At 51.1% G+C, this 20,318-nt stretch overlaps 5 protein-coding genes across 5 annotated transcripts; 3 read left to right on the forward strand and 2 right to left on the reverse strand.

Annotated features, from left to right (window-relative positions):
* Positions 1–1,009: 1,009 nt before the first annotated feature.
* LDX57_002837 (uncharacterized protein) lies at positions 1,010–2,188 on the reverse strand (the record flags this gene model as incomplete). Its single annotated transcript, XM_046084483.1, has 4 exons — positions 1,010–1,177; positions 1,234–1,918; positions 1,972–2,116; positions 2,164–2,188. The coding sequence occupies 4 exons, from the start codon at positions 2,186–2,188 to the stop codon at positions 1,010–1,012; spliced, it is 1,023 nt and encodes a 340-aa protein (XP_045940446.1).
* Positions 2,189–2,993: 805 nt separating this feature from the next.
* LDX57_002838 (TauD/TfdA family dioxygenase) lies at positions 2,994–4,365 on the forward strand (the record flags this gene model as incomplete). The annotated part of the gene is made up of 4 exons (XM_046084484.1): positions 2,994–3,240; positions 3,294–3,780; positions 3,847–4,152; positions 4,209–4,365. 4 exons carry the CDS (start codon positions 2,994–2,996, stop codon positions 4,363–4,365), a joined length of 1,197 nt encoding a protein of 398 aa, XP_045940447.1.
* Positions 4,366–5,250: 885 nt separating this feature from the next.
* On the forward strand, positions 5,251–5,568 carry LDX57_002839 (uncharacterized protein; the record flags this gene model as incomplete). Its single annotated transcript, XM_046084485.1, has 1 exon — positions 5,251–5,568. The coding sequence occupies one exon, from the start codon at positions 5,251–5,253 to the stop codon at positions 5,566–5,568; it is 318 nt and encodes a 105-aa protein (XP_045940448.1).
* A 3,520-nt stretch (positions 5,569–9,088) lies between these two features.
* Positions 9,089–10,764, forward strand: LDX57_002840 (uncharacterized protein; the record flags this gene model as incomplete). The annotated part of the gene is made up of 3 exons (XM_046084486.1): positions 9,089–9,265; positions 9,319–10,127; positions 10,188–10,764. The coding sequence occupies 3 exons, from the start codon at positions 9,089–9,091 to the stop codon at positions 10,762–10,764; spliced, it is 1,563 nt and encodes a 520-aa protein (XP_045940449.1).
* Positions 10,765–11,706: 942 nt separating this feature from the next.
* LDX57_002841 (putative ABC transporter) lies at positions 11,707–16,416 on the reverse strand (the record flags this gene model as incomplete). The annotated part of the gene is made up of 3 exons (XM_046084487.1): positions 11,707–12,717; positions 12,767–16,063; positions 16,114–16,416. 3 exons carry the CDS (start codon positions 16,414–16,416, stop codon positions 11,707–11,709), a joined length of 4,611 nt encoding a protein of 1,536 aa, XP_045940450.1.
* Positions 16,417–20,318: the final 3,902 nt, after the last annotated feature.

Below are 20,318 nucleotides of genomic sequence, written 5' to 3' on the forward strand. Positions count from 1 at the left end.
TATGTTAAAGTGAGTCTCTGTTCTTTCCGATTCCTGCATTCCCCAGCAGAGCTATCTTGAGATATGCGTGGGCTGTCATTCTTTATTGCATTTTGTTGTTGGCATCGGTGCTACGTTGGGGTCTGTCTATAAGACTGGCGCTGGTCAGCCTGATATGTTAAGTAAACTACTAATATTGCAAATTTAGCCGCTTTAGGCAGCACGGCCACATTGCCTGAGAGGTAATTGCCGATTGTTTCTCTTCGTTAAAGTGAATTGAGCCAGAGAACACTATTCAGGTTGCAAACGATCCAGTCTTCTGTGTGTGGCGTATTATCGAGAAATAGCCACGGGTTTCAGAACATGTAATGAAAGTCTAGGTGGAGTAATATTGCAAGACTTAAGCAACGGCGAATAGGCCATCCATTCTTTTTAATCCGCCTTCCGTCTATAGCGTGTAACCTGTGAACCGTCACTCAGTTCGACTGCAATTGGGCGTAATCTATACCCAAACAGTGTTGGCAGCAGAATGAAAGGCACAAAGTAATAGATAAAGCCTAAGCCAAGGATGCCAAGCGCCACAACTGGTGAGAGCCAGTATGGAAGGCCTGACGTCTCACTCTCTCCGTGAGGAGGTATAAAGGGCATGATAACCAGAAAGATGCTGCCGGCCAAATAGAACAGGATAACCGCCCATGGGGTCCTAAATATTGGCCGATCATCCTCCGGGGACTTGGAGCAACGCAGCTTGATCAGACCGATTGTTGTAGCAGTCAATAGCACCGTTGTGGGATACGATGATAGTTTCACAACAAAGTTGAAAGCGTCCCCGGCTGGAGGCGCGCAGGTGAATAGAATCGTTACCCCAAGATGTATCATGAGCGCCACGATCGGTGTTCGGAAGGGTCGGTTTTGCATAACGAGCGTTGGAAAGGGGGCAATCCCATCCTTGCCCAGCTCTTGAATGACACGGGCTAACATGCTATGTTAGGGTCGAGACGAATGAAAAGCGAGGGTCAAAGACTCAGAGCTACTTACGAACGGTGAAGGCGATTCCCAGAAGGTGTCCCAGGGCAGATATAGCTACCAAAGCCGGTAGTGCTTTGACCGCCGCAGATTGGCCAAATACATTTGAAAACAAGTTGGCGGCAATTGTGACTTCGCTGTGGAGAAACTCGTCTCTTGGTACTGCTGCAAACTAAGGCGAAGGGTATGAGAGAGTGCAGATGAAACCGGGGTAATGTAGAGACTCACGTATGCAATGTTGGCAAGGATGTACAGCACCGTGATTATCCCCATTGCCGCGGGCAGGGCAATGCGAAGGGTTTTGTGGGGGTTGCGAACTTCCGATAGCACTGTGTTCACATTATCGTAACCGTGGAATGCGAATATGGCATTTAGCAAGGCTGTGCCAATGCTGTAGCCATCATTCGATGTTCCGCGAAACGAAGTCGACAGATCGAAGTTGTGTGTGTTCGGCACGTGGCCGGCCAGAGCTGCAAATCCGGTACAAACAATGAACAGCAAGATGACCAGTTTGACCAGACTAAGTAGGTCTTGCAAAGTCTTGCCGCCTCGAGGCCACACCGTGTGAATGCCCACCGCGAATGCCGAAGCCGCGATGGCTAGACCTCGCAATCGCCAGGTGGTGCCGTCCACCCCGGCGGCTTGGAGCAGGTAGCTAGACGTGGTGATCGCATTACTTGCAGAGACCTGCAAGAAGATGCAGTAGAACAAGTATATACAGGTGACTAGGAGCTTTGGTGCAAATGCGGCCTCCAAGTACACCTTCATTCCACCTGACCTTGGCATCCGAGTACCCAGTTCCAACATCACCAGGGCCCCGCACGTCGATATGAGGCCGGCGATAACCCAGATCAGCAGGGCCATTCCCACACTGCCGCTCAATTGGAAAATGGTAGCGGGCGTGGAAAATATCCTGAAAATGCCTCGGGTCAGCTCGGTTCTCCTCGAAGCATCAGATCCACGTACCCAGCCCCGACAATCTTGTTCACCACCAGAGAAATTGCCCCGAAGACCCCGATGTTTCGGTCCTGCAGTACGTGGGACTCCTCGACCCGAAGGGAATCTTGAACCTTAAGGTCCGTGCCTGCCGTTCCAATCTCCTCCGATGTCGCTGGGCAGTCAGTTATTGGCGTGCTAGGAGGCAAAACTAATACTCACATATCTGCATACTGCTGGGCGCCATGGCTTGTTCGTGCCTTCGTGTCGAACTATGGCGGTTAGATCTTCATGGTGCTTTATAGGCCAGTACAAGAAGTATCGGGCTTGCGTAACGTATACGTGAGATCACGACATACACTGGACGCAAGATATTTCGTATTCCTGCGTCTCTAGTGACACATCGAAATTGCCATCCCCATCAAGGCCAAGATATGCAAGGTTCTGTACGCAGTACGCAGAAGATACAGGGGGCGGGTCGATAAACGCACCGAAGATTCGACCCCGTTTGGCTTCGGATGACACCTTATAGACCCACAGTGATGCTAACCGCTAGCAAATCCTGCACGCGCGCTCGACGCATGTACTCCATACGACAATAGGTAATCCGTAGTCTCGGTCGCGAGATGTATGATGGTACACTGTAAGCGTAGAACTTTTCATCTCGAGGGGCTGCTGTTAAGTTTCGGAGGACCTGGCACGAAGCACACATAATTGAACCGTGTCACGACTTTGTAAGACTGCCACTCGCTGGTAGGTGATAATAGCTTCAAACCTGGTAGCTTAACACTGAGGCCCCAACGACGGAGTCCAGGTTGCATACGGAGGTTTACCGAGATGTTTACGGGGAATAGCATTTCCTGTTTCCGTAAACGCCCGCGTTCTGACGGTGGAACCTTAGGATTTGAGTGCTCCTGGCTCAAGTTCCGAGTTATTTAATTCCCGGTGCGACCATTCATCGTCCGCGGCAGTGATTCGTACACCCCGAGAAAAAGGGAAAGAGGCGAGGAAAAATTGCTCACACAAGAGCAGTCGCGCGAGCATCCAGCACAATGGTCGATACTCAACGTGTACAGCCCGATATCCAATATCATCCAGATTACAACAAATATAAAGCACGTACCCAACGCCGACAGGAACATGAATCGCTGGCCACCAGCTTGCCCAAAGGGTTTCCGGCAGAACTGTCCTCACCCTTGGTGTGGCATGGAAAGGACATTGAAAATAGCGACGACTGGATCTATTCGCTAAGTGAGGGTCAGTTGAATGAGCTCGACTCAGCCCTGCGAGCTTTCAAAGGTGGGCAACTCTAACAGTCCTGGCCAACTAATCGGGACTGACTTTTTGCATAGCACTTAAACAGCCTCTCGGATACATCAACAACGAGACTTTTCCGCTGCCTACCCTGCGACCTATCCTGCGTGCCTTATCCAGAGACTTGCATCTTGGCCGGGGCTTTTTTGTGCTCCGTGGACTGCGCGTAGATAAATACACTCGCGAGGAGAACCTGATCATCTATGCGGGCGTATCATCGCACGTTGGCAATATCCGTGGACGTCAGGAAGACACGCGGTTCTCGAATGGAACCTCTCTCGTTCTCTCGCACATTAAAGACCTGTCCAAAACAGTCGACAGTGGCAATATCGGCGCACCATCGAACACGGCAGATAAGCAGGTATTTCACACGGATGCCGGCGATATCATCTCACTTCTATGCTTGAATCCTGCCATTAAAGGAGGGGAGAGCTATATTGCGAGCAGCTGGCACGTGTACAACATTCTTGCGCGAACCAGACCGGACTTGATCCATACGCTGTCCCAGGATTGGCCTGTCGATGGGTGAGTATGAACAATCAGAAGTTGTATTCAATATACCCTTTTCCCACTAACAGAAATATTGTTTAGGTTTGGCAATGCACAGAAGCCTTATACCAACCGACCGCTACTCTATCACCAACCCCCCACGGCGTCCGCCCCCGAGCGGATTCTGATTCAATATGCACGACGTTATTTCACCGGATTTCTCTCGCAGCCTCGATCCTCCGACATCCCACCCATCACCGAGGCGCAGGCGGAGGCGCTGGATGCCCTGCATTTTCTGGCAGAGGAGAATCGAGCGTCCTTGGATTTTCAAAAGGGCGACATTCAGTACGTCAATAATTTGAGCATCTTCCACGCCCGAAATGGGTTCACAGATGAATCAGGAAACGAGTATGTGGTTCAATTCACTTCATTATTTGGTGCTGATGCTGACCATTACATTGAAGGCGACACTTGATGAGACTGTGGCTTCGTGACACCGAGCACGCATGGCAGACACCTGAGCCCCTTCGTGCTCGATGGGACAATGTATACAAGGATGTGGTTGCAGATGAGCAGGTCTTCCCGCTTGAGCCAAGACTACGAAAGACTGTTGGATCTTGAAACCAGCTTCAATGAAGCCGAGTAAAAATGAACTGGGAAGTTGATTTGGAAGAGATCCAGCATTCTGCCCACAATTGGTCTCAGCCGCGGTTATCTGTGTTACGAGCCGCCTCTGGTGGGATAGAAAACTCTAGTCTAGACGCAATTGCAATGCAACATGTCAATTGTTCTTTTCCCCAGCAGGTTGTAAACAGACTCTCAGGCGAGATATATTTTTTGGGCGTGCTTGGTTTTGTGACACGGTTCCGACCTGTTGATAAATCAGGTCACTGCAAGGCCGAACCATCAGCCAGCTAAGCTTTGGCGTCTAGCCAGAAGTCATACCGATACCTGGAATTTTGCCACGGTCCTAAGCCACATCAATTGAACCAATTTAGCGAAAGAGTAACAGGCGTGACCAAATCGCTCGCCAGAGGAGCGCAATTCTACGATGCGACTGTTATCGATGACGTGACACTATGCAGCCCGGGGAGAGAGTGAAACCAGGGAATGACACGGTCGCGATCAAGTCGCGTCCGTCGATCGGCATCTGCTGGGCGACACCAGGTCATACGCCCGACACACTTGCAAGCACTGATAGTTGTTGATCGTTTTGGATCCAAAAAGAATCAGTGAGTGTACGTCTGACAATGCAGCCGTTTTGAGGATACTGAAGGACTAAACGAGCATAAACAGTGGAATGAGTGCCCCAACTCGAGGATTCGGCATGTGTACCGCTGGATGGAACCGAACTCAATGGGAATAGGCGACCTGGTTACTCGAACAGCCGCCAACCCGATGGGAAGGCAGAATGCGATACATCACGGAGACCTTCACTTGGCACTCCTGGATCCATGCCGACAGCTGGAAAGTATCGAAATCAGATTTGAATCACGCGTGACAGACATGGACATCGAGGACAATACGGTCACCCTAGCCGCGGGAGGGCGCGTCGCGGGAGATGTGATCGTTGCGGCGGATGGAGTCATGTCTACGCGGAAAGGGAAAATATGCACGCCTGAGGCAGCCAAGGCCCAGTGTACTGGCGAAGTCGCCTATCGATCTAGCCTTCCTCGGGATGTTCTCGAGTCGGACGAAGAACTACACGTTGGGACTGACCTTCGCGAGACATCGTTGCGTATCCCGTGCGAAATCACCAGCTGCTCAACGTTGTTCTCATGCATCTGGATAACGGGCAAGCCGAAGAGTCATGGACGTCCGTGACCGGAAAGAGTAACGTATTTCTAGACTTCCAGGGATGTGATTCAACTCTTCGCAATCTGATTGACCTGGCACCGGCTGTGGCGTCAAATTTCCGCATGTTTCTACACCCCCATCTGCAGTATGGGTGAAAGGTTTCACGGTCCTACTTGGAGACGCATACCATGCTATGCTGTGAGTGGGTGGTCTCTTGGACATTGGATGCCATGCTAATGTTATCAGCCCGTATTTGGGCCAAGGAGTAGCTCAATTGGTGGAGGACGCCACGGCTATCACCACCGGGCTCCCAACGATTGAGAGTATAGCGCAGCTGCCGCTGGCCCTGTGTGTATACGAGCAGTCTTGAAAAGAACATCAAATGGGCTATTGGGCTTTCCAAGTGAAGATCCTACGATCCCGCCCTCCTGTAACTGGGGTTCTCTTTAGCAGCCCATACGGCCACGGATCTCCTAGGCCAGATCATGCACGATCTCTGCGCGCATCCGGGATATATCGAGCCTATGTGTGAAGAGATCCGCACAGTGCTCAAGGAGGGAATGGCCAAGGCTGGACCATCTAAGTTGAAGCTAATGGACAATGTCATAAAATAAACTCGCCGCTTTGAACCAGCAGTAATGCAATGCGTATGTACAGTACACCATGCTTTCACTCTGTTGGGGCTCTCGCTGGCGGGCGGGCCGCGCGCATCTCGTCAAATCCTAGCGCACGGTACTGATGAGCCCATAGCCAGATGCGTCGTCCGCTGCTGGCAGGCGTCACTCTCTCCGACGGAACCTGCCTGCCCAAGGGCGTCCAGATCGGCATTCCAATCGAAATGCATTTCGACGAGTCATCCTACGCGGAGCCCGAGAGGTTTGACGGCGACCGATCCTAGGAAGGAGAAATTCCGTCACCTGGTTTCGACCAGCCCGGACCATCTCGAGTGTGGCCACGGCAAGCATGCTTACGAGACCAAAACTGCACCCACCCATACCGTAACGAAACACGGCTTGAGGTTACCTAGGTACCTGAGGGAACCACTGCTGTAGTGATGAAAATGGGGTTGGGGTTGAGCTCGGATTCCAACATTCAACTGTGAGTGAGGAGACAGTGTTCCTCCCTAGATGACGTGAAGCTAGATTTCTGTTCTTTGGTATCCTAGGGGAAGGAGATCAATGTCACATGAGTTTGTTGGCCATTCTGTTTCCGCATCTCACTGCGATGTTGTTGGCAATAGCTTGGATAAAAGCCACTAGGCAATCAACCAATGACTTCCTTGACTCTTCAATTGATGTATCCAGCCAGCTTGTAATGCCGCACCCGAAGGGGATTTATCTCTCAGATCCCAGGCCATTTGCATGACTTCATTCGCAGTTTGTACATACCCCCAAGGCATCGCATTCCATAACTGGTCCAGGCGATCTAGTGCCCACTGGCGATGGGTGGCATTGTTGGTTTCTGCACCAGCAATAAAAGTCGGCCAAGCCGTAGCTTTGAAAAGAGGATCTTCGGCATCCAGGAAAGAGATGTGGTTAATAATATTCCCAACTAGGCGCTCTATATCGAAGCCCAGTAAATCAAGGTCCCCCACACTCCGGCAGATGTATATTCGGATTGCATCTCGATGGGAGGAAGCTGTGTGTATACGGCGCAATGTGCGATCAGTGCGAATGCTATCGATCGATAGCACCCAAGAATCCATATCGAAGGAGTCGATTCTGCCAAGAAGAGACAAAGCCTCTTCCACAAGCGAACTGTATTGGTCAGTTCCATTGGCCAGACTGGCGAAGAACTTATTTGCTAGTTGACAGGCCCTGAACAAAATTTCAAGAAGGATTGTTGGAAAGGACAGATAGCTGGTAGGTTCACCTCGCCTCAGAGTTGCTAGAATACTAGAATTGAACTCTAGAGGGACTGGTAAAGGGTCCGAGTCGGTTAGTGTTGAGCCGAGGACGTAATATCTGATCGATATACCCGTTAGTTTAATCCGACAGGGCCTTTGAGAATGTATTGAAAAACGTACGTCAAGCAATCAGATGTAATTCGGTCGCGCATTGTGGCTAAGGGAGAAGATTGGTCGCCATGGAGTAGATTCAAGCAGCTCAGAAGTTGTAGCGCCCCCTGAAGATGCACTCTCCATCCGTCTTTGCCAGACACGAGAAGCTCAAGGTCGATAAAAAGGAGCACAACGGTTACGACGAGGTCGGTGTTTATTGTTTGAGTGCTCCGCAGTGCACATCGCAGCAGACTAACGGTCTTACCTTTTGCCGAGAGAGCATCCAGCATGGCACGATGAGAGTCGTTTGAAGAAAGACGCAATTGCTCCAAAGAACCTTTGGTCGATACTCGCTGTTGTGATTGCCTTCTGTTGGCATGTGAAACTCGGTTGTTTATACTCGCGAGGTGCATAGCTGCGTTAGCGACTAGGATATGGCGCAAGATGGGCATCTCCCCAGTTAACGGAATCAGGCTGTGAAACGGATTCTCGGTGAGAGTATCAGTCACCACCAGATCTTGGGATAGGTGATCCGCAACTGAATAGGCGTAAGCAGGTAGTGAAATCAGTATAAACTCAGAGGGATGGCGTACAGTGAACCAAGTAACGTCTGCAAGACCTGTCCATGCCCTGAAACAATGGATCGGTGAGGCACATCTGCAATGATCCTTGCGAAGCTCCGTATCCACATGAAATACTTTTGGGGGTCATCTCCGCTCCTAAGCCATTGCTTAAGATGCCCTTTTCACCTGGACAGGCGGGGACGAGGACTGGTGCTACATAAGACTTGCCCATCATCTTCCCTCGACTAGCTACCCCCTTGTTCCAGAGGAATAACTTTCCGTACCCGAGGCATTGTTCCCCTGTGATGAAGCATTTCCGACACGATGGATGGGAACGGTCGCATTTGAGTCGTTTTCTTCGGCAGTTATGGCAAGCTTTCAATGCGGACTGGGCTGGCATTGGGTATGCGCCCTGCACCAGTGATATGCATAGGTAGGGCAGGGTAGAGGTGGGAGACTACGGAGAAATTGAGGCGCAACGTTCCTTGCGGTGACGCGGAATCCGAATATCTGTTCGCGCGCTGTGAGGGCGAAGGGTCGAGAACGTGGAGAAGAAAAATTGGCGTGAACCCTTCAAATGCAAATCATGCGTCTTGGCTGCCTCGTCGGGTTTAACGCGCTGGAGCCCGAGTGGAGCCACGCAAAAAGAGGCGTCGATCCAAGATTCAACGAGAGCGAGCAAGTACTCGAAAGTAAGCAATACAATCCAGTCATGTCGGTCCATTCGGTCGATTTTATATCATCGCGGGAACATAATAGTAGTTCTCGGGTTAGTGGTGGATCAAGAGAAGCAAACAATGCAACCAAGTGCCTGTTAATCCCCACTACCATGGTTTTTTTTCGCGCTTACATTGTGCGGCTTTGTGCCTAAATAACTGAACTGCCAGGTCATTTTATATATACAAATGCCTTGAACTCGCTTCCATGTTTCAAGCTTCTAACCATTTCCCGACTATATTCGAAAGCCAACGTAGCGAGTTTCGCCATGGATCCAAATGACAAGAGGGAAGCGACTGTAGCCAGTCCAACCGAAGCGGACAGGCAGTATACAGCAGATGCAGCCACTCTAGAGCAGCTTGGGCGAGAGCGACCGGCAATTTTCACGAATCAATGGGTAGAATTAGGGTTTTGCTTCTCGCTGTTGGCTTCAATGATGCTAGCAGTATGTTAATCTCTCCAGCGAACCCGCGGCTTGAGAACACTAATACCAGCCAGGAATATTTTATCAGCGGATTCAACTCCATCCTGCCCGTCCTGGCAACGGAGTTGAACATTCCTACAGAATCAAAGACATGGCCGGCGAGCGTGTTCTCTTTGGTCACCGGGGCCTTTCTCCTACCGTTCGCTCGCCTAGCCGACATGTTTGGCGCCCACCTGGTCTTCAATTTCGGAATTCTATGGTTCATGATCTGGTCTCTTGTTGCTGGGTGGAGCCAAAACTACATGATGTTGATCTTCTGTCGTGCCCTGCAAGGACTAGGGCCTGCTGCCTACTTGCCCGCCGGTATTATGCTGTTGGGAACCATCTACCGTCCCGGTCCGCGGAAGAATATGGTCTTCAGTCTGTATGGCGCATTCTCGCCGATCGGATTCTACTCAGGTATCTGTGTCAGTGGCGTGAGTGGACACTACCTCACCTGGAGATGGTACTTCTGGATAGGAGCCATTATGCTGTTGACCATCTTCGTGGTATCGACGCTCTCTTTGCCGCCCATCAAGCTGTCAGAGCATAGCACCATGGACTGGTGGGGATGTCTCACGATCGTACCTGGCATTCTTTTAGTAGTGTACTCCGTGACCGATAGTTCACATGCGCCCAACGGTTGGAAGAGCCCCTATATCATCGTCACCTTCATCCTTGGCATCGCTCTGCTCGGTGGCGCATTTTATGTGGAAGGTTGGGTAGCTCCAGTGCCCCTCTTGCCGTTTGACTTGTTCAAAGTCAAGTCGATGACTCCGCTTTTCGTATCATTGCTCTTTACATATGGCATATTCGGGATCTACCTATTCTACGCTAGCTTCTAGTAAGTTGAGACTGAATGTCTGGTCTTGATCTATGTGCAACCTAACTAACTGGACTCTAGCATCGAAACTATTCTGGGAGAGAACTCGTTGACTACTGCCGTTTGGTTTGCTCCAATGGCCGCTGGTGGTCTCATTCTGGCCACCACGAGCGGCTTCACGTTGCATCTCTTGCCAGGCAAGCTCCTAATGATAATCGGGACTGCCGGAAATTTAGTATGCGTGCTGCTGTTCGCAATAATTCCGGATAACCCCAGCTATTGGGCATATATCTTCCCTGCTATGATCGGCGCTACCGTCGGGGTCGACATCACCTATAGCGTCAGCAACGTCTTCATCACCACAAACTTGCCCAAGCACCGACAGGGGGTTGCGGGGGCCGTAATAAATACTATTGTCTTCGTGGGAATCAGTTTTTTCTTGGGAGTGACCGATCTTGCGGTCGCTCAGACCGAGTATCTTGGTCTGAAGGGAAGTTACAAGGTTGCATTTTGGTTCGGAGTTGCCTGTGCTGGTGTCGCTTTCATCTTTCTCATGTTCGTCAAGGTTGGGAAGGCCGGGAGTGATTTAACTGTGGAAGAAAGAGAACAACTGCAAGAGTCTACCGCAGACTTGGAGAGAGGCATGTTGCGTGACTAGGCCATCAAAGGCGTTCAAAGCCAGCGCCACAAAAATATAGCATTTGTACATAATAGTTAATTGGGCGAATGGATCTAGACATTGAGAACTTTATCAGCTACAGGTCAATAATGTGACGGTCGGTGGCAGGTGCGCTTCTACCACCTTCCGCTTTTGGTTTACGCCTAGAATGGAACGTTTAACCATTAGACTACCAAAAGATTAGAATACCAAGTCAACAGACTTGGTTGCGCATCGCTCTATATAGTGGTTCTTCGTGGTCAGTCAGTTCGTCACAAATAACATGACCTTGGTTCACTCGCATAGATAGTGGGCCTACTAGCGTTGTATGTGTCTTGCATGGGGAAAATGGGACACAGGAGGGCACGACTATACATATGTGAGCGCTTATAAAGTCAAGGTTGAAGAGTTGCTGCCCATCGTTTATGATCCCTGATCCATGCGTGCCATGAATACCGGATTGGGTAACCTTACCGAGTCTTGGCATTTATGGAATCAATGTTGTCGAGTTGGAAGATTCTTCGTGTAGACTCGGTACTAATGGATTAGCATAAAGCCCTGACACTAATCATGCCTTGTTTTACTGGATTGTCTGGCTGCCGCACAGCAACGAAGGGTCCCCATTGGGTTCCCAGGAAAAGCGTGAGTAGCAAATAACGTCACTCTAGACCGAGCCAGAAGGGCAGTTGAGCCGAGGGCATTCCTCAGGCATTCATTGCCCCATTGGATTGTTGCTTGTTCATCTCTCGGCATGCAAATCTCAATCTTTTCAGGTTCATCTTGGGCGATACATTGACGTGGGCTATACTGTTAGTCATAGGAATTGAATTTAAATATTTTGAATCAATTATTGCTTCGGAGATCAAGATTGTTTGATGATTGATAAAACTTGCTTGAATATGCTTTTCAGCAGAAGAAACGATCGAAACATTAAAAGGAGATCTAAGCTCTATCAGGCTTTATCATCTGCTCGATAGCAGCTCTTTCACCACTGTGCTCGACCATTGCCCTGAAAATTCCTTCTTCCATCTTTAATAACGCGGACGGAGTATCGAATTCGGCCACTGTCCCTTGATCGAGCACCAGTATACGGTCAAAGTCAGCGATAGTCGACAACCGGTGCGCAATAACGAGCAACGTGCAGTCACGGATATCCTGTCTGATGGAACGCTGGATACGCGCATCCGACTCCATATCTACTGATGCGGTCGCTTCGTCCATGATCAGAATTTTGGGCCGCGATACAATAGCGCGCGCCAAGCAAAGGAGTTGTCGCTGGCCTTGCGAAAGATTGCGCCCGCCTTCGGCGATGGATGACGATAGAGAAAAGATGTCACTGGGGGTTCCAGAGAAGCTATCGCTTTCTTCGACGACGATCTTCTCGAGTGCTTCACGCAGCTCGCTATCATCGTATTGACTGAATGGATCCAGCACCTCACGAACCGTCCCAGCGAAAACAACGGGATCCTGTGGGATAATACCGATCCTGGAGCGGACATCGTGTAGTCGAATAGTGCCCAAATCTACCCCGTCAACCCGTACTGAACCGGATTGGGGCTCGAGGAAACGCAGTAACGCTAAAGCTAATGAGGACTTGCCCGCCCCCGTTCGACCGACGATTCCGATGCGCTCGCCTTGCTTGACCGAGAAATTAAGTCCTTTGAGAACTGGCGGAAGATCTGGGCTATAGCTAACGTGTAGATCCGTGACTTCGACTTCGCCTTTGGTAGGCCACGCGGCGGGTACGAGTGCTCCGTCTGCAGGTTCTTGTTCCAGTTGAGTGTATTCGAAAACGCGTTCAGCGGCGTTGAAGTCGAGCTCCAACTGTGCATACTCTGCCAGCAACCACGAGATATTTTGCGACATTTCCAGGGCAAAGCTAAGAGCAAAGCCCGCCAACGGGGCGTTCAGACTGCGAATTGCGACAAATGTGACGGCGACCGCAGCAACGAACTGAGAGCTAGATTAGCATTATTTAGGATTTGGGGGTGAAGAGACATACGCAGGCGCCCACCATACTGAGCCAGAAGGATCTCCACGATGCGAAAAGCCACCGGTGCCATAAGGCTTGACAATGGTCATCAATCAGATCATAAATCCGACCGACGTACTCAGCTTCTCTCCCATATGCCCGAATGGTTGCAAGTCCGGTAAGCAAAGCACCGACTTGTTCGAATATAGGCGATCGTGCTGTGCTTTCAAGTCGTTTAGATTCCCGAGCACCAGTGATATAAAGGTAGGCCACACCCCAGGATGCAAGCAGGGAGAGAAAGCCAACCCCAACGATTGTTGGAGAGCTCACGACAGCGGCGATAATAGCACCCAGTACCAGGATGCAGCTATGAAGCAGGTATGACAGATTTGACGCCAGACTCGAGTCTACGACGCCAAAGTCGGCGGTGAATCGATTCAGAATACGCCCGATCGGGGTGGTGTCTAGAAAGTGTAAGGGCGCCCGGAGAATGGTGTTGGTGAACTGTTCGAAAAGTGCTTTAGACGCTCGAATGGATCCCCAGAAGACTAACAAAGAGCGAAAAATCTCCAGGAACAAAGAAGAGAGCGATAGTGCTATATAGATGCCGAGGTAGAAAGCCAATTTGGAGTCAACGTGCAAACCGGATATCGCCACAGAGTCTGCATTTCTCACACGATTCAATGGCTCATTGATAGTGAGCATAGGAGAGACCGAGATATCGTCGTAGGCCCTGGTCCAGACAGACATCCAATAAGGAACGGCCAGATTGTCGATCAAAGTTAGAAGACAGAAGAAAATGATCAGGGCCCAGTGAAGGTAACCACCACAGGCCTTGATATACGTTCGGAAAACTCGGGACTTCACCGCGCCAGTCTCGCGTTTCTCTTCCTCGTAATATTTGTCGGGCGCTGCATTCCCAAGGGATGCATCGTCCTGGCCAGTCAGGCGGCGAGTCAGGCATGTGGCACTCGACGTGGAAAAGCGACGTTTACCGTGAGAAGGCTCCGCAGATTTCCTTGGGTTTGAAGAGCTATAATTGCCGTTCTGGTGTGGCTGCTCTGAGACAGAATCTAACACACTGGCGCTGAACGAACTGTCCGCCGTTAAGTCCTCGGGGGTGCCTGCGCTCAACATTCGTCCATCGCCCAGGACAATACAGTATGCCGTGGCTCCCCGACACAGTTGGTCATGGTGAGTAGCCAAGACTCTCGTTCTGCCGTGACAAAGGGGTCCCGTCAGTGCCTTCTCGTAGAGATGGCGACCGACATGCGAGTCGACGGCGCTGAAAATATCATCGAGCACTAGTATTTGGGCGCGACTGTAAAGCGCCCGGGCAAAAGCAAGTCGCCATTTCTGACCTCCGCTCAGATTCACACCGTTTGCTCCGATATCCGTTCGGTCGCCCTCGGAGAAAGTTTTGATATCGGGATCAAGCCCGCATGCGCTGAGCACCTCGTAGTAACGACTGGCGTTCCACGGGAGGCCGAAGAGAATGGCGTCTCGAATCGTCGAATTTTCGATCCAAGGGTCTTGAGATACATAGGCCATGCGCCCCTCGGTAATCCACGTCTCGGGAGAATCGGGATCGCTAACGGGCCCAATCTTGGGGACGGTCACGCTGCCGGCGACCACTTCAGTCTCGCCGATGATGGAATGCAACAAAAGTGTCTTTCCGGCACCGCTGCGGCCTGAGATCACCGTGAGCTTTCCAGTCGGCAGCTCACAGTCCACGTTGGTTAATTGAAACCGAGGGAGCTCCTCTTGGGATTCGTCGGACGGCCAAGCAACGGTGGCCTGTCGGAAACAAACCTTGTCTCCAGTTTGTCGATCATCCTGGCGCTCTTCCAGGGTCAGAAAGCGATCGATTCGGCGCGCGCTCACATTGGCATCCAAGAGATCTGTCACCATCTCGGGCAGAATAGCCAGCGTAGACTCCATGCTCTCAAATATGGCCATGGCTGTGAAGGCAACGGAGGCCGAGATGGTGTTGTTTAGATAGACAAAGACGGCCAACGAGATGATGCTCATGCAAATGGGACCGAAAGACCAGATGGCTACCAAGGCAATATCCAGCCTGTAGACCGACAGTTGAAGGTCCAGTTCCTTTTGGCGCAATTTCATGATTTTCCCGTGCCAGTCATTCTCCAGCGCATCAAACTTGATTTGACGGATGCCTCGGACCGCCTCGTTCAAGACTGACGACTTGCGATCCCGATGCTCCATCAGCGCCTCTTCACTGGCGCTGTATCGCTTGGTGAGAAGGTAGTACACAGGGGTCAGCAAGATGGGTATGCCACAGCCTAAAATGGTGGGCTTCCATCCCATGATCTTCGTCAGAAAGACAAGGGAAATGATCAGATCAAGCGTACAGTCCAAGGCCAAGTGGTTATACGACGCGAAGTCGGAGATGTTATCGACATCGACTCCCAGGAGGTTGAGGATAGAGTGCTTGGTTCGGGGGACCGCATCCTCGTCCTCGTTCTTGTCCTCCATACCGCTTGCGTCGGTCTCGTCGACGGCATCGAGAGAGTCGTCCTTCTTGTTGTTGCCGGGCGCCGCGACGTCTTTCAAACGCATTGCCTTGCTCGTGATGACGGCAAAGAGTTGCTCCCGGATGGGCACAGCCAGATGCATGTCCACAATCCAGTCGATGAGGGAGGTAAACCAAGAGGACAGCATCAAGACGCCCCCGAGCCCGGCGGCCGTCAGCCATAACCGCGTTTGATTGTCGGCCCCGGCGTCGCGTTTCTCGAATTCCCGCAAGAGCGTGAAGAGAGCCAGCTGCGGCAGGAACCGGCATGTCGCGGCGAGAAGCTGGACAATCACCTGGAAGATCAAGGTCGGCCAGTAGATGGCGAGACACCGTTTCCACAGCGTGCCGATGGAGCTGACGGCGGCAAACCGCTCCGCCAGCGTTCGCGCGCGCACCCAGTCGGCCACAACGGGCATGTCTTCTGCATTCAGGCGTCCATTCTTGACGGCCAGAGCCAGGGTGGAGCGCGCCCAGTCGTAGCTGTAGCGGCTGAGAAATGAAACAGCGTCGCGCCGGTCCACCTCCTTGCCATCACGATAAGTTGTGGGCCCCCGGGGGATGGACAGATTGGTGACGGTGAGGATGGCGGAGGCGAAAACCTGCACCGCGACGGTCGCAGCGTCGCGATTCACGATCATGCGCACCTCCGTATCATGCCAGGCCACCGCATTGAGGCCGCCAATTGTGACGCCCAAGGCCAGGGACGCCCACGCGCTGAAGCAGCCTAGGGCGTATCGGTCTTGAGGTCGGGGGCGCGTGATGAGGACCGATTCCTGGCCGAGAAGGAAAATCTGCGCGTCTTAATCAGCGTCATAGATGAAGACTGAATTGGTGGCCTTACCCAGGTCGCAAACTGCAGGATTGTCGCGATCCGCGACGAAGCGTCGGAGGCATCGTCGCGACAAAGGGGCAGAAGAGCGGCCAGGGCGCCGACGGCGGCTGCGACCGCTAACACGACGCGCTGGACGAGGGACTTGGGCGTTTTTCCCGATGCATGATTTTCCTCGTCGTCAGAAGAATTGTCGAGCAGACGATACTGGTGTGCGTGGGGTCGCTGAATTAAGTGGGAGATATGAGGCACGGAGAGGGCGGCCGTCCAAGCCAGCGATGCGACCGAGAGACGAACAGGGAGATCGGCGAACATCGTTGGAGCGCTTGGCGACGTGGATCAGCCCTGTTGCCTCCCGGATCGCCCGCTTCTTTTGAAGGGGCGTCAAGGACCTCAAGCGACAAGCCTTGACTCTTCCTGAGTCACGGTGACTCAGGAGTGAATCTCTTACGGCATCAATTGTGCTGCCTCGGCGGGCACTCTTTGGGGGATGTTCCTGTCGATCCGTCGCCACTTTCACTCTGGGGCCAACGAGAACCAATGGATCGTGGAATTAATACGAGGATGACTGCTCCGAAGGGTAATTCACTTGATACAAAGCTGTTAATATTGCTTGGATTCACAGGCAATTAAACCGAAAACCTAGTGGTGCATCATATCTGAGCGCCTATCGCACTACACGCCCACACAAACATAGTACCCAACCCAAAGCGTGGCACACTTGGACCCAACATTCGGATTCCACTTGTTGAACTGCCCCGCTGTTATTCCATGATCCTGCTGGATGGACCAGCAGCTGTCGCCCTCCGCCACATGATGGTATTTCTTGCAGGAGGAAATCGTACCGGGCTGGGGACCAAGCTCAGCCGTGGCAACGCAATAATAATATCCGGCAAGGAGGTTTTTGCAATTCTGCCCGACCGCGGGATTCCATTCAGTGAACTGAGCGACGGTAAGATAGGAATAGTATCCTTTGAGAAGAGAGCTGCATGAATCTCCGGTTTTAGCTTTGATATAGGAGGTACAGCCGGATACAATTCCAGTTTGGGTAGGGCTTGGGCCGGCTGTCGTGGTGGTCGATGTTCTTGTTGATGTCTTTGAGATTGTTGCAGTAGGATTTGTAGAGCCTAGATGCCTTAGTAAAGAGGATTGGTCTTGTGATGTTGGTGGGGGAGAAGGGGGCAGCAGTATAGTAGTAGGTACCTAAAGCTCCAACACAGACGTAGTAGCCTAGCCAGAGCGACGAGCAGGATGATCCAACCGCAGGATTTCAACTATAAAATTTGGATAATGAGATATCGTTATCATTGGCGATAGATGCACAGGTGTCGCCTGAAACGACCAAGTGATAATCGTTGCCTGTACGGTGTTGGCATCATTGTTTGCTTCTAGAGAGATTTCGAACCTTACAGCTTGATATAATGCCAGTCTGCTGGGGTGTTGGGCCGGTCACTGTCGCAGTACTGGTTGCTGTGCTTGTGACAGAAGTGGTCGTCGTGATTGACTGCCGGCGAACTCCCACGCAGACATAGTATCCGGCCTGGAGGCCTTCGCACGAAGAGCCCACCGCACTAGAGAATTTTATCTCGTTCTTTCCCACTAACATTCGCGCAAGGAACTCACGGATTCCACGAATAAAAGTCAGAAAGGGTGAAGTTGCCGAAGCTGGCGGTGATGTCGTAACAGCTATCTCCACTTTCTACAAGGTAAAAGGCGTTACAGTTGGAAGCCAGGCCGGTTTGGGTCGGAGTAGGACCACTTTTTGTAGTGGTAGTAGCAGCGGTAGTAGTGACAGCTCTCGTAGTCGTAGTGGTCCTTGTGGTAGTAGTTCTTGTGGTGGATACCGCTGGGGCGTCAACGCGGTAGGAGTAGCCTAAAATAAGGCTGCCAGTGCAGTCTGTGTTGGATAAAGAAGGATTCTTTCAAGAGAGTCAGTTATCAATGGGCATGCCATGACAAGACCAAGTGGCACCTATCCAGGAAACCAGCTGAGCCATCGTAATGCCAAAATAGCTCTGTAGAGAGTCACAGATATCCCCTGCGGCAATGTCATTTACCCAGTAGGTACAAGCGCTGGCAACGTCAGGATCTGTAGGTCTAGTGGCAGAGCCACCGTTGGACCACCTGATGGAAGCGGAACGAGCAAGGCCGAAGAGAAGACCTTGTAGAAGCGTAGACGACGCATAGTAGAGGTTCCAGCTGAAACTTTCGAGGATATACTCGGAGAGCTTTGCGCACCGCTGGGTTATTTTTCACTTCATAGAAGAGCAAGTGAGAGAATTTATATTGTAAGTCTGTCAAGCAATTCATTGGCGAATCGTTCTCGCTCTGCTTTAGCTATGACCTTTTGCCATCACACATTAAGCTCGAAAGCGCGGACATGGACGGAGCCAGGACTTCAAAACAGCCTAGCTCAACTCAGACCTTGCTTTACCAGAGCACTCAATCCGGATTGTAACATTCGGATCGTGTACCCACATATTGTTCGGTTAGATGGCATTCGATTCATCGCTTAATACTAGCCCACATGCTGGAAGAGTATGTCCTGTCGTCCGAACTCGCCGTAGCAATCCGGTAGCCTTGTCAGCTTCCTGATCCAGACGCCGAGCCATCACGTTCGGACAGCTGTCAAGGGGTTATCATACGATCCAGGCGACGTTAGGTAGTATGTCGCCTCTGCAGGTGTTGAGGAGTATAGTATAGCTTCAATCGTAGTTGCAACAGGGAAGACCAGGGGTGGCTGCACATCAAACCACCAATACGCGAATAATCCGAGGCCCGACGCAAAGACAGTGGAGAATTCTATAGTTTCTATATAAGTTAGCGAGAATTTTTATAGATTACAAGGACTAGTCGTAAATTAGGCGAACTTGTGTACTCCCAAGGTCAGCCATGCAATTCAGCAATAATGACCAGGCACCTACTGCGTAGTAAACCGTGCCAGAGCATCTGGTTAGTTAGCCAATCAAAGCTAACAAATTTATGCCAAGATTGCGGCACAGTACGGCCCCCTGAAATTGGGTTCTTTACGGAGTAGTCCAGCTTATCCCCTTGTCATCTTCATTTTATCCGGTCTACCGCGGATATCTCAGCGGACTTCCTCCCCTATTGCTTAGGCTCCTCGGCAGCATCTGACGGCTTCAATGTTCCGGTAAGAGATATCATGTTTCTTGCAGAGTCGCAGGCAATTCATACAGTTTTGATTAATATAATTTTCCAGTTTCAGGACTACGCAGACTTGCGTTGCCACCCGCAGCATGGGCGGAGTGAGTCCGCTAGTCTAGTTCACTTGATGCATTAGATCGGGGCTCCGGCGATGTAACTCTACCAGGTCAGTCAAGGGTCCTCTGTTCCACTAAGCTCTAGTTACCTTAGTCAGATGCTAGGTGTCTATACCGTGAGCTTACAGTCTTTACATACGATACCAGCAGGTTTAATTTAACCCGGAGTGATTTCCAAGCGTCCACTTCAGGTTGTGGCAAGTTGCTAAGAACACCAGCACAGTTCATCAACAGTAAACTCCGAACTACGACAAGATCCCAACTCGTCAATTCAGTTGTCCTGCACATCAAGCTATCGAGCTATGTCTCCGGACAACTGCAAAATCCTTCATCAACTTCTTCCTCGTGAATTATGGGATCTCGTATTTACATTTGTGAGTCACAGGCTTGCCACTTCATCGCGACGCGCAATTAGTACTAACGTTCAATGTCATCAACTTCAAAGATTCGCTGGGATTCTTGGTCCAGCCTGCTGTCGTTGAATCTGGCCTGCCGGGATTTCCACCATCTCGTATCGCCCGTCTTATTCAGGACTATCCACATCCGCTTCCCTCATGATAACCGCAGTCCGGAATGGAGAACTCCACTTCCCTTTCCTCCCACCCCTGTCGCTCACCTAGTAGGGGCGTTTAGGAGATACAGGGAGATAACTACGACGTTATCTTCTCTTCTTGACGGGGCCGTAGGTGTGGGAGTATATCCTTACGTTCGCATCCTTATCCTCTCATACGGAACGTCCTACGACAAGCATACCCACGACGAATTGGTCGGCAGGTTGCTGGAAAATCTGCCTAACCTCAATATCATCAGGTGCGAAACATTCTATTTATCTTCATTCGAACTAATCTCTAAAGTGAATACGGTTAGATGGCGTAGCATCTCTTTCCCACCGCGGCTATTCAAGATTCTTAATGATAAACCGCCAGCTCGCTTCTT

The sequence above is a fragment of the Aspergillus melleus genome, assembly GCF_016097325.1.
Source record: "Aspergillus melleus strain CBS 546.65 chromosome Unknown contig2, whole genome shotgun sequence".
NCBI classification, from domain to species: Eukaryota; Fungi; Ascomycota; class Eurotiomycetes; order Eurotiales; family Aspergillaceae; genus Aspergillus; species Aspergillus melleus.